The sequence below is a fragment of the Gorilla gorilla genome, chromosome 8, assembly GCF_029281585.2.
Source record: "Gorilla gorilla gorilla isolate KB3781 chromosome 8, NHGRI_mGorGor1-v2.1_pri, whole genome shotgun sequence".
In the NCBI taxonomy this organism is placed as follows: Eukaryota; Metazoa; Chordata; class Mammalia; order Primates; family Hominidae; genus Gorilla; species Gorilla gorilla.
In genome coordinates, this window is record NC_073232.2 from 61,527,884 (window position 1) to 61,540,441 (window position 12,558).

The 12,558-nt window shown below is 35.2% G+C and overlaps 1 protein-coding gene across 1 annotated transcript in view; it reads left to right on the top strand.

Moving 5' to 3' along the window:
* Positions 1-12,558, top strand: part of PCDH15 (protocadherin related 15) — a 1,796,064-nt gene that overhangs the window by 1,469,813 nt on the left and 313,693 nt on the right. The window contains exon 18 of the mRNA XM_055352068.2: positions 2,654-2,786. Within this exon, the coding sequence (XP_055208043.2) occupies positions 2,654-2,786 (133 nt within the window). The remainder of the gene's footprint in view (positions 1-2,653; positions 2,787-12,558) is intronic.

Sequence of the window (12,558 nt, forward strand, 5' to 3'; positions counted from 1 at the left end):
TGTTTTAAAAACTTGATCAACAACAGACCCTAAAAGAAGCCAAGATCTTCAAGGGTAATATCAGGGAAAATGTTTTACATCTTGGGGCTGCTTCTGGAGTCAGATCACCACCTGGAAGGATGTTAGGTCTACCTCAAAATGACAGTTCCTTTGTTCTCACAACACGGAAGTGGGAATCTTTGCAGTATACATTTTATAACTTCCCATTGTTTCATGTTCACATTAATAATTATAAGTATATAAGCAACATTTCATCATCAGTTTGAACCCATTTAAGAAATATAATCTGATTAATTGTATTGGCAAATTTTGATACTAAATAGATAAAATCAGAGGCAGAAATGAATACAGATATTTTAACTATGAAAGTTTAAAATATTTTAATTTAAAGTGAGATTACTTTAGAACAATATAATGATAAATGTAAGCATGAATTTTTTTTTTTTTTTTTTTTTGAGACAGAGTCTCGCCCTGTCGCCCAGGCTGGAGTGCAATGGCACGATCTCAGGTCACTACAACCTCCGTCTCCCGGGTTCAAGCAATTCTCCCTCCTGCCTCAGACTCCTGAGTAGCTGGGATTACAGGCCACCATGCCTGGCTAATTTTTGTGTTTTTTAGTCGAGATGGGGTTTCACCATGTTGGTCATGCTGGTCTTGAACTCCTGACCTTGTGATCGCCCGCCTTGGCCTCCAAAAGTGCTAAGATTACAGGCGTGAGCCACCGCACCGAACCATGAAAATTTTAAAAGTCACTGTAGCTTTTATGCTTACTATTCTATTGGTATCTATCTACTGATGATATGCTCAGAAACAACTTGAATTTAGGTATATTATAAAGTGACAAGCTATAAAACGAAATTTTAATGGCTATGATCTGAATTTCTTTTTCTTTTTTTGAGAGGGAGTCTTGCTCTATTGCCTAGGCTGGAGTGCAGTGGCGCGATCTTGGCTCACTGCAAGCTCCGCCTCCCGGGTTCACACCATTCTCCTGCCTCAGCCTCCCAAGTAGCTGGGACCCCAGGCGCCCGCAACCACGCCCAGCTAATTTTTTGTATTTTTAGTAGAGACGGGCTTTCACCATGTTAGCCAGGATGGTCTCGATCTCCTGACCGCATGATCCGCCTGCCTCGGCCTCCCAAAGTGCTGGGCTTACAGGTGTGAGCCACCGTGCCCAGTCTGAATTTCTTTCAAAAGGTTTTGAAAAGTAGAATGTTGTAGTTAATAAACTCAGACAAATATTTTTGGTGACCATGTCTTTTAATTGAAGCATCTTATAAAGAGTTTGGGACTACTTTAAGGAGATTCTAGGCCAGGTGTGGTGCTCACACCTGTTATCCCAGCACTTTGGGAGGTTGAGGAGGGTGGATCACCTGAGGTCAGGAGTTCGAGAACAGCCTGGGCAACATGGCAAAACCCCATCTCCACTAAAAATACAAAAATTAGCCAGATATGATGACATAGGCCTGTAATCCCAGCTACTTGGGAGGCTGAGGCAGGAGAATCACTTGAACCCGGGAGGTGGGGGTTGCAATGAGCAAAGATCATGCCACTGCACTCCAGCCTGGGCTGGAGAGCAACTCTCCATCTCAAATAAATAAATAAATAAATAAATAAATAAATAAATAAATAAATATTCTCATCCCCAAATAGAAATTATAACAAATGTGTTTTGAACTAAATCATGACTTTGTTAAATTCAAAGCATACATCTTAGGCAGTGGTGGTATGTTTGTACAAAATGTTATATGTATGTGTGTGTGTATATGTGTGTGTATATATGTGTGTGTGTGTGTGTGTGTGTATGTATACATATATATGTTTTTTCACGATAGAGGGCTAACCTTATACATTTTCAGATCTCATTGATATATTTCAGCTAATGTTTCCACCTTACAAACCTTGACTAACATGCTTCTTCAGTTTTTGTTTTATAAAACAAATTCAAAGTTCAGAGATATCAAAGAAGTTGACTATGTCAATGCTAATTTTTTTTTCCTTGTAATGATAAGGTATCTTGTCCTTCAAGAAAAGCTCCTGTCATTATAAGGGCTTTATTAAATCTAATTCCTAGCTTATCATATATTGCTTTTTAGAGAAGATTTTAAAACGTATTTAGTTTTGTTTGCAACTATTTTACGTAGGATTCTTTATGATCCTGACTCCTGACGTGCACTTACATTAAGCCATTGATGTCAGCAACAGAACTGATAAAACGAAGCCCATAATTTGTTTTGTGTGTCATTGTAATCAATACTCCCTCTGCTGGTTTAACAGCAAAAAAGCTCCAAGGACAGCTCTTATTACCAGATGTTTATAGAATGATTTTGCTATTAGAGAAGCATTAAAAACAAAGTCAGAAGTCAAGGCAAGTTAATTTATTAGCTTTATTTGTATAGCTATTCCATTTTAATTCACACTATTAATCTAAGTAGGAAAAACAGATACTGGAGTCAATTACTTTTACTAAGATAATTTCATAAAACCATTATACTTTGGTGGTAGTTTTTTCTATCCTTTCATTTTGATTGTATTATTTTTCATAAAATTTGGAAATTTTTTCTCCTGTAAACCCAACAACTGAATAAACAATGCAGTCTAACATTAAATGTGATGCAGATTCATAACCATCTTCTTTTCCTCTCTTTCTCTGCAGGCACTCCATCTGCACTGTGTATATTGAAGTGCTTCCACCAAATAATCAAAGCCCTCCTCGCTTCCCACAGCTGATGTATAGCCTTGAAATTAGTGAAGCCATGAGGGTTGGTGCTGTTTTATTAAATCTACAGGTATGTTCCTTGGTGTGTGTGTGTGTGTGTGTGTGTGTGTGTGTGTGTGTAAATTCTAAAGTGACAAGCTTGGCATTTAATGAGTTTATATTTGTGTATGGAGGGAAAAACCTCACATGCTTGCCTCCACTCTAGTGAATGAAAATTCCATCTGGAAAGGAAAGCAAGGGTAATGTGGATGGAGGGTTTCCACAGCTCATCTATTCTATTGATCGCCACAATTGAAGAACTAACGTTTGGCAGGCAGGGATTAGCTGCAATCATTACAGGAGAGAATGAAGGGATTGGAAACATGTACTTGAATATTTTATACTTTGGATCCAAAGAGTCTGCAGCTGACTATTATTTTCTGTCTTGTATGCCTTTTCTCCAGCTGGATTTATTTTTGCTGCAGTCTTGTGTAGGGGAATTAACTTTGTACTCAAAGGCTGATGGTAGGCATTCTAATTCTGAGACAAACCCCACTTCATTTTATGGCCATAGGCAAATCTTGTAATTGCTGTGGTTTTTATTCCTTTACAAGAAGGGGGTAGTTTTAGCTGATACTTTTATTTGTAGCTAGAGATTCATGAGCATATGTGTTACTTGCAAGATGATAGCTTGGTGTTCACTGTTTATATATTTCTGACCAAAGTATCTTTGGCCAGGAAAAGCTCTATCTTTCACTGAATATGCAGCTTCGAGTTCGGCTAAATATGGTGTTGATGCATTTTCACTTTGCTATGCCAATCATAAGAATCATAAGATGACGTACTGTTTTCTATATGAATGTTCAGAGAACAGAGTTTATCTTCTGGTGTTATGTGGGAATTGCAGAAGTTGCTGATATGAGAATTCATGAAGCTGGCCTTAAAGCCTAGGGGAGATTTTAACATGACTGACCCAGGAAAATCCCAGCATCAATCTTTACCATCAGCTGACGTGACATAAGGCACAGCTACATCTTGCTTAAATCCCATTCGAATATTAACACCCTGTCACTTAAATTCAGATGATATAAAAGTGAAGATTTCATAGAATGTTTGTATTGAAAATGATGCAAAAATAACAAGACACATCAATCTTATTTTTGAGATGTGGAAAGCTAACCCCATAGAAAGTAACTGATGCTTAAAATCAGTTGATTGAGTTTTTCTCACTTCTAAAACAGGGCTATTTCTGTTATATCCTACTGATTACTGATTGCTGCTGAAATTTTCTTGGCATTACCAAGTACTACTTTGTGTCTCTACTCTAATATTTATTCTGTTGCTTTTCTCCAGGTACTTAGAGAAAGTTTGCTTTAATTGATCATTTAATATTGAAACAAAATTATATGAAGGTGGAGATGTTAGTAATATGGAAATTTGGAGGATTTTCATGAAATAATTAAAAGAAAGGGAATAAAACCTACAGTCTCTTTAGGAGGAAAAAAAAGTCAAAGTATTGTAATGATAAAGAATAGAAAAAAATCAAATATTAAGATAGTTCATTTAATGGAGTAATAAGATCTTTGTCTTTACATTCATGGGAACTCATTTATTGAAGCAAGAAAAAAATAAGAGAAAAGGAAAACAAAATAAATTTTACATGTGTAAGATTCAGGTCAAGAAATTATACATTTTATATTTAAATATTTGTCAAGTATGTGCCTTTATGTAATTTAACTTTCTATGAAGTAAGACATAATTTTACTTGTAAAGTGGCTCAGGTTTCATTTTAATAAAATCCAGGAAGATCTAGGAAACATATTATAGTTCAATAATTCTACCCGTGAGTTAAAGATGAAAAGAAGTTGGCCTTTTTCATATTTCAAATGTCTCTGGTACAAAGGCTGAAAAAATTCTTGAAATGACATTTCTATTCACCCTTTGTGCTTCTGGTAGAAGGAAAAGAAAGGATGCCAACTGTAGTGGCAGTCTCTATTAGAAAGAACAAGGGTAATACCATGAAGGTACTTTTCATAGGCCACTAACCACCCACTTTTGTTCATGATCAACTGAGACTACATTTAAACTAGTGACCTAAAAGTTGAAAAGCTTCCTTCAAATTACTCTTCAAAAGTCTTCTAATAACAAGATGCATTGGAGGTACCCTGGCTGCCTCCATCCTCATCCTTTTCACACTCTAGCACTACCTACAGCTGACGCACTGCTCAATTTGGAAGACAGAATTTGAGGGGAAATATAGTTTTGAAGATAGCAGCAAATTGGCTTCAAACTAATCTGTTTTGATGGAGATCAAAGTCGTTTCTTTTCAGGCAACAATTTTTGTTTCCCCTCCTCCCGCTTCCCCTTTTTTATGGTATCCAAAAGTTGTTTGAGAAGCAGTGATTTTCCTCAGTGCATGAATGCTGTTTTGCCTGACGGCTGTATTGATGGCATTCACTTGAGGAAAATAGGGCTCTGCTTTCTCAAACCTGTTATGCTAATAAGGGTTAGTTATAGGTAGATTTTTTTCCTCCAGCGTTCTCACCGGCCAGTGAAATTTGTCACAGTCAAATGCTGGAGCCAGACCGCGCCGAAATCGTGAGAGCCAGTCGTGTGCATCTCTTCCTGACTCTGTGCAGTTATGTCATGTTACCAGCTAAACATTGCTATGGTGGGCATATTTATGCCACAGAAATCATCAAGTACAACAAATCAGTGCCTTTCACTTCAAAGTTTTTTTGTTAAGCATTCATCAGCATACCACCCAATATAGAGCTAATTTCCTCGAGTATTTACATCAACAGAGTATGTTCACTCAAGCAGCTTCCTCCCTCTTTGTCTGTCTGAATTTTTTATCTATTTTTATCATACTAAAGATGAGGCAAGGGTACTAAATAAAACTATATTTTATACTCAAATATTCAAGTATTTCTTTTCTTCACAAAAGCGTTGTTTCCTTCCAAATTACCCTTTCATGTAACTCACATTCCATTTGGCCCACCCCACCACCATTTGCATATTTCTCCTTTTTTAAACACAAAATTTCCATGTATCATCTCTGCCGTCTCATCCCATAAAATAGTAACACAGTTGACCCTTGAACAACCCAAGTTTGAAATGCACAGATCCATTTGTATGCAGATTTTTTGAGAGATATAATATAAATCCTGCCTATTTGGAGAGCCAACCTTTTGTATACAAAGGGTTCCATAAGACCCACTGTGGACTTCAGTATGTGTGGATTTTTTATATACTCAGAAGTCTGGAACCAGTCCCCTGTTTACCGCCAGGGAGCTATAATTAACACTTAGTGTGGCACTTAATATGGGGTCAGGCACATCTTATTTACTTTAAATTCTTTACTTATGGTATCATTAAGGATAGTTAGCTCATATTATGGACACATACACAAACTCAAAATCTCAGTGATTTAAAACAAATAATATATATTTCTTACTCACACTGTATGTCCATCATGGATCATCTCCAGCTCTGCTTTTCATCATTTCTACTTCCCTTCAGAATAGTGGAGCAGCTTCTATCTAGGGAAATGTTTTTCTAATAACAAACAAAAGTATAAATTTAAAAAATGGGTTAGTTCAATAGAGTTTGATAAATCAGTGTTCAACAAGTTATCTTAATTCAAATTATTACTTTTTACTATAATATGTATTGATCGTTTATTTGAGTTTATTTCTGATTTTTTACCTACAAACCGAGATATGTTACTGAATGTCAGCTGCGTTAACTTTCTTTTAAGAGGCTATATTTCTTTGACATATGTATAATGCATCATTTCACTTGGTCATTAACCTGACCCTAACAAACAGGTCGATCTTATTATCATTATTATCGGGAAAATGAAAAGAATGAGACTCAGAAATGGAAAGGTTTATGAGCCACATTAGTTTTTCTCCCTTTGATTAATAAATCAGTGCTCTATCCATTACATCACATTCTTTTAGATTAGGCTGTAGAGAACTATTATATTTTATTTTACCTGTTTTTGGAAGGATGGGAATGTTTTGTATTACATTAGTTCTGTATTTTCCAAAGGTTAATTTTGTGATGTTATATTGGGGTAAATGTACTAATGTTTAAAATATATACAATTTATTTTAAGGCTTTTATGAAGAAACACTTTAGAGAAATATGAATTCACTATTTTCCTCACTTGGAGATTATAGAATAGAATACAGATAAGAACCTGAATAAAGCACAATTGAGCAAAAGTTATTCATTTCTCAGATTTTATCTCAAAAAGTTCCTGATTCTGAGTACAATACTCCAAAAAATCCAAGTAAGAGAGGTCTCAAATAGTACTAGATAACAGTATTTTATAAATAGATGAGGTTGAAATTTTTGCTAGTCTAGTGTTATTACAAAAAAACTCTGGCTAAGATTGAGAGAAGAAAATCCCAAAGAAATTCACACAAAACAGGGAAGATCACCATTCAATACTCTAATCAAATAGCTGCTTAGATTTGAGTCAGTACAACTAAAACAAGGGAGAGAACATAGGAGAGAAATGTGGTGGTGGAGTGGGCAGTTGGCAAGAAAGCATCAACTGTCCCCTTGAAGATCTTGCCCAGTATTGTAGGTGAGGTCAATCCTGCCTGGATCCTTAAATCTCAGAGTTTGTGCTTCTAATTATAAATAAAATAAAGGATACTGAAGCATGTGAAGAAGAGAGGTATGCATATCAAGATGTAACACAGGCTACCACCTGGACATTAGCTAAAAGATACATTAGAATTCCATACAGTGCCACTAGATCACAGGATTGTTGCTTGATATTGAGCCTCTTAATGATGGAATTTATTGGGGGTCCTTCCTCTAGCACAGTAATCCTAGAACAACCTCAATACAGATAATTCATCTAACGAATACATTTTTCTTTCTTCATCCTCTCTATCCCAGCACCAGAGGGAAAATAAAAGGAAAAAAGACAAGAACATGTGTGAGATTATCACATCCACCCAACCTGTTCCCAGTCCTTAGAAATAAAATTAGTTTTAAAATAATGAAGAAAATAATTAAAAAATAATGAGTAAGGCATCATATTAATTAAAATGAGACAGTTTTGCAAAATAACAATTATAGACATAAATTGAGACATCATTGATGAAGCCAGCTACACAGCAGAAATGAAGATGATCAATATAAAAGCCTGAAAAGATCTCGGGAAGAATAAAACTGTTTCATTTTATTCTTAAGGAGCTGATATTCCTTATTCAAAGTGAGTATAATATAATGCAGGCTTGGACTTTTGTATTTACAACAAAAGCAAGAAAAAGGAAAAGATTTGGAAACTTTATGAAGGTACTATAAGAGTTAACAATTAAAAATTAAACAAAATAGTCAGCTGGCCCTTCCTCACTCCATTTCTAGACTCTTAATTGGATATTTTCCTACATTATATGTTGAGCAAAGGTATAAAGTATATTATTCTCAAGGCCTTGATATTTGTTCCAACATGGCTTATTTACGATAAAATTCTTAGTTCCTGTAACACTTCTACAAATAGTCAAAATATGCAGTTATCAGCAGTGAGTGTGCCTGATTGAAAAGAACAATCACTTACGAACTAGTGTTGAATCAAATGATCCATTCACCTACTGCTGGCGAGGTCATCCCAAGAGAAATTCAACCACAATTTGCCAAATGGATAACAAATGTATACACAGGGAATGGAATAAAAGTATGACCCTTTTTGCAATGGAATAAAAGTATGACCCTCTTTGCACTTAACATGTTCCTTTAGGAGTGAAGGATTGGGATTTAGGAGAAGATAAAAGCTGGCAATTTTCTTTTGACTTAAACTGTTTTTCTTACTGTTCTCTCTTTTTTTTGTTTTTGGCTGCTACTTTCTTATTTATGTTAACCTATGGACTTACATCTGAAAATGAGTGGTAGTGAAAACAATAATTTACTTGAAATATGTCTGTATTGATTTTAAAATAACAAAGAACATTTACAGTGAAGCACAGATTGACCAAATACAGTTCCTGGGTAAAATGGCCTATGTTTTGAGAGACAAGTAAGATAGAATACTTTTTGTATTTTAAAAGGTTTGTAAGAAACGTATAAACAACAAAAATATGGAACCAAACAACAAAAATTAAAGAATAATATGCAGAGTCCATGTGTCAACCACAAAACCTACAATTTTTACATTTGACCTTTTACTTTTTTTGTGAAAGGTCAGATGTACTGACCTTTGAATGATTGATAATCATTCAAAAATAAGCAGAAAGTGTCCATTATATTTATGTAAAGTATAAAGCCAACTTTAAAATAGAAAATATATTTTTAAAAGTGTTTATACCCCTATAATGTAGCATTAGTTTATTATATTAAATTAATTAAGAGATCATACATTTAACCATGTCAAAGATGTATCTCACATTAGCTAGCTAAAAATACAAGCAGGATTACTTGTCAAGAATATATTCAGTAAATATTTATTAAAATAATGTGGACTATCTTATCTTTCATATTTAAGGTACATAAGGAGGCAGAATTTTAAGTGGTTGGTTAATAGGAGGGAGGTTGATTGTCTTTAGTGTAGGGAAGAGGAGATTAAATGAGATAGCAGGTAAATTGCAAAGAGTTAGAAATGTAGAAAAAAGTGTTTGAGAGGCTGAGGGGTTGGATTACCTTAGGTCAGGAGTTTCAGACCCATCTGGCCAATATGGTGAATCCCCGTCTCTACTAAAAATACAAAAATTACCTGGGTGTGTTGGTGCATGCTTGTAATCCCAGATACTTGGGAGGCAAAGGCAGGAGAATCAGTTGCACCTGGGAGGCGGAGCTTGCAGTGAGCTGAGATCATGCCACTACACACCAGCCTGGGCCACAGAGCGAGACTCTGTCTCAAAAAAAAAAAAAAAAAAATGGTAATTCTTTTTATTCCAATTTTCTAAAAGGAATCTGTTTTCCTGTTAACTCATAAACTCATAAAAGATTTTAGGGTGAACAAGAAGGTACTGGGCATTTGAAATAATGAATAAAAAAAGTGAAATGTAAAAGAATAGAGGAGAATGGATACATTCCAAGAAATTCCACTTTATTATTTTACTAGCTCTTCTATTGAGAAAAAAGGGTCAATTGCAATTTAAAGAACAAACTGACACTTTGGATGCTGAAGATACAGATGGCTAAGAGATCAATATTAATAATAATAGCATCAATACCTAATTTTAATTGATGCTATCATAAGCCAGGAACTACACTAAGCACTTGAAAACTTCTCCATTTTTAATACTCCCAACAAAGCAGAAGTAACTTTTCCTATGTCAAAGAGAATCCTATTGCAAATGTGGAATTAGAATGCAAGCTGTTCTACCCTACACTCTCTGTACTATTATTCTATGCTGTCTTCTCTAAGGAATGAAATTTCCTTATTCCCTTCAGCTTTGCTTAGACTTGCCAACAATCCCTTCAATAGCAAAGTACATCTACCTATAAGGTGAATCATTGTTTTTCTTTCAAACATCTACTTGATAAGCCTTGATTTAATTTTTTGTGGTTGCTTCATGATTCTTAACAAAAGTAAAATAAAATTATTATACAGAAAGTGTCCACTGACACCCAGAACATACAAATTTTGCTACTGCTTTAAAATTTCTGGTTCCACCTACCAGTGAGGTGACTTGCTCTGATGCTTTGATTCTCTTTCCTTTTCCTGGCTTTTTCTTGTTGGAAACTTCAATAACAGGTATAACAGCTCAGAGACAAATAGCAGGAGAAAATAGAAAATGATGAGAAACAGACCAAGAAGTTGAATGTTGCCACCTCCAGTTACCTGAAGGGAAAAAAAAAAACCACACATTTGACTAATGAACGAATTGGATGTAAGTCTAAAAAGGTGTTTTGTCAGCTTGCAGCATGTGTTTTCTTTTAATCTTTATCCATTCTTCTCATTTTTGAATAGTTTCAAGAAGCCATGGAATTTAATGTCTGTGCCTCAGGAATTATTATTTTTAGCCCTGAGGAAAAATTTCTGCTGCCTTGATCTCACTACAGAATTGATCTTATTCCAAAACAGTTTGAATTAAATGCAAGCTGTCTTACAGCATGACCCTCTGTATTAACAGGTTCTGTCAGAGGTATTAATTTGTTTTTCTGATATCTTTGAAAGGTTCTAGAAATTTCAGGGTTTTTACTTCTCTTTCCCTTTTTTGATGAATATTTCTTGTAAAATAGGATGCATTTTTGCTCTGAAGATGATACAGGAGTTTATGATTCATGAATGTTTCACAGCTGGTTCAGGTACAGTGTGCGTGAATCATAGGCACTGCATCGTAAAATTTATAATGTCACGTATATTACAAGGATTACTTTGGATATTTGCAATTTACTCTTTTGCAATCAAAGATGCTTTTCTTATTTTTTTTTCAGATTCATTATGTTTATTTCATGGCAATGCCCTTTTTCATCTTGTTCATCTGGCAAATTCCTACATATCTTTTATTATTGTAGTTGGAATAAAAATATGGAACACAATACTTACCATTATAACCATCTTTGGCATTAAGTACATTCACATTTTTGTGCAACATCATCACCGTTTCCAGAACTTTCTCATCCTCCCAAACTGAAACTCCGTACTCAGTAAACACTAACTCCCCAAACACCAGCCCACGGCTCCTGGCACCCACCATATAACTTTCTGTCTCTATTAATTTGACTGTTATAGCTACCTTATATAAGTGGAATCATATAGCATGTGTCCTTTTGTGTCTGACTTATTTCATTTAGCAAAATGTATTGTTGGTTTTTCTTTTAATTTTGCCATTCCTTATTTTTCCATTTTTATTTAGATTCAAAGGGTACATGTACACGTTTATTATATGGGTATGTCACGTGATGCTGATGTTTGCAGTACAATTAATCCTGTCACCAAGGTAGTTAGCACAGCACCCAACAGTTGGTTTTTCCAGCCTTGCTATGCTCCCTCTCAGCCAGCCCCCTCTAGTAGTCCCCAGTGTCTTTTGTTCCCAAGTTTATGTCTACATGTGTGCACCATTTAGTTCTCACTTATAAGTGAGAATATGTAATATTTGTTGTTCTATTTCTGTGTTAATTCAATTAGGATGATGGCCTCCAGCTGCATCCAGGTTGCTAAGAAGGACACAATTTCCTTTTTCAGGGCTGTATAGTATTCTGTAGTGTATATGTGCCACATTTTCTTTATATGCTCCACCACCGATGGGCACCTAGGTTGATTCCATGTCCTTGCTATCATGAAGAGTACTGCTGTGAGCATACAAGTGCCTGTGTCTTTTCAGTCAATTTATTTTCTTTTGGGTGGCATTTCTGGGTCAGATGGTAGTTCTATTTTTAGTTCTTTGAGAAATCTCCAAACTGATTTCCACTGTGGCTGAACTAATCTACATTCCCACCAAGAGTATATAAGTATTCTACTTTCTCTGCAACCTCCCATGATCTGTTGTTGTTTTACTTTTAAATAATAGCCACCCTGACTGGTGTGAGTAGGTATCTCATAGTGGTTTTGACTTGCATTTCTCTGATGATTAGTGATATTAAGCATTTTTGTCGTATATTTCTTGGCTACTTGTATCCCTTTTTGTTGAGAAGTGCCTATTAATGTCTTTTACTCATTTTTTGATGGAATTTTTTGTTTTTGCTTGTTTAATTCTTTAAGCTACTTGTAGATTCTGAATATAAGACATTTGTTGGATGCGTATTTTGGGAATATTCTCTCCTGTTCTGTAGGTTATCTGTTCACTCTGTCGATGGTTTCTTTTGCTGTGCAGAAGCTCTTTAGTTTAATTAGGTCCAACTTATCAATGATCATTTTTGTTGCAATTGCTTTCGAGGACTTAGTCATAAATCCT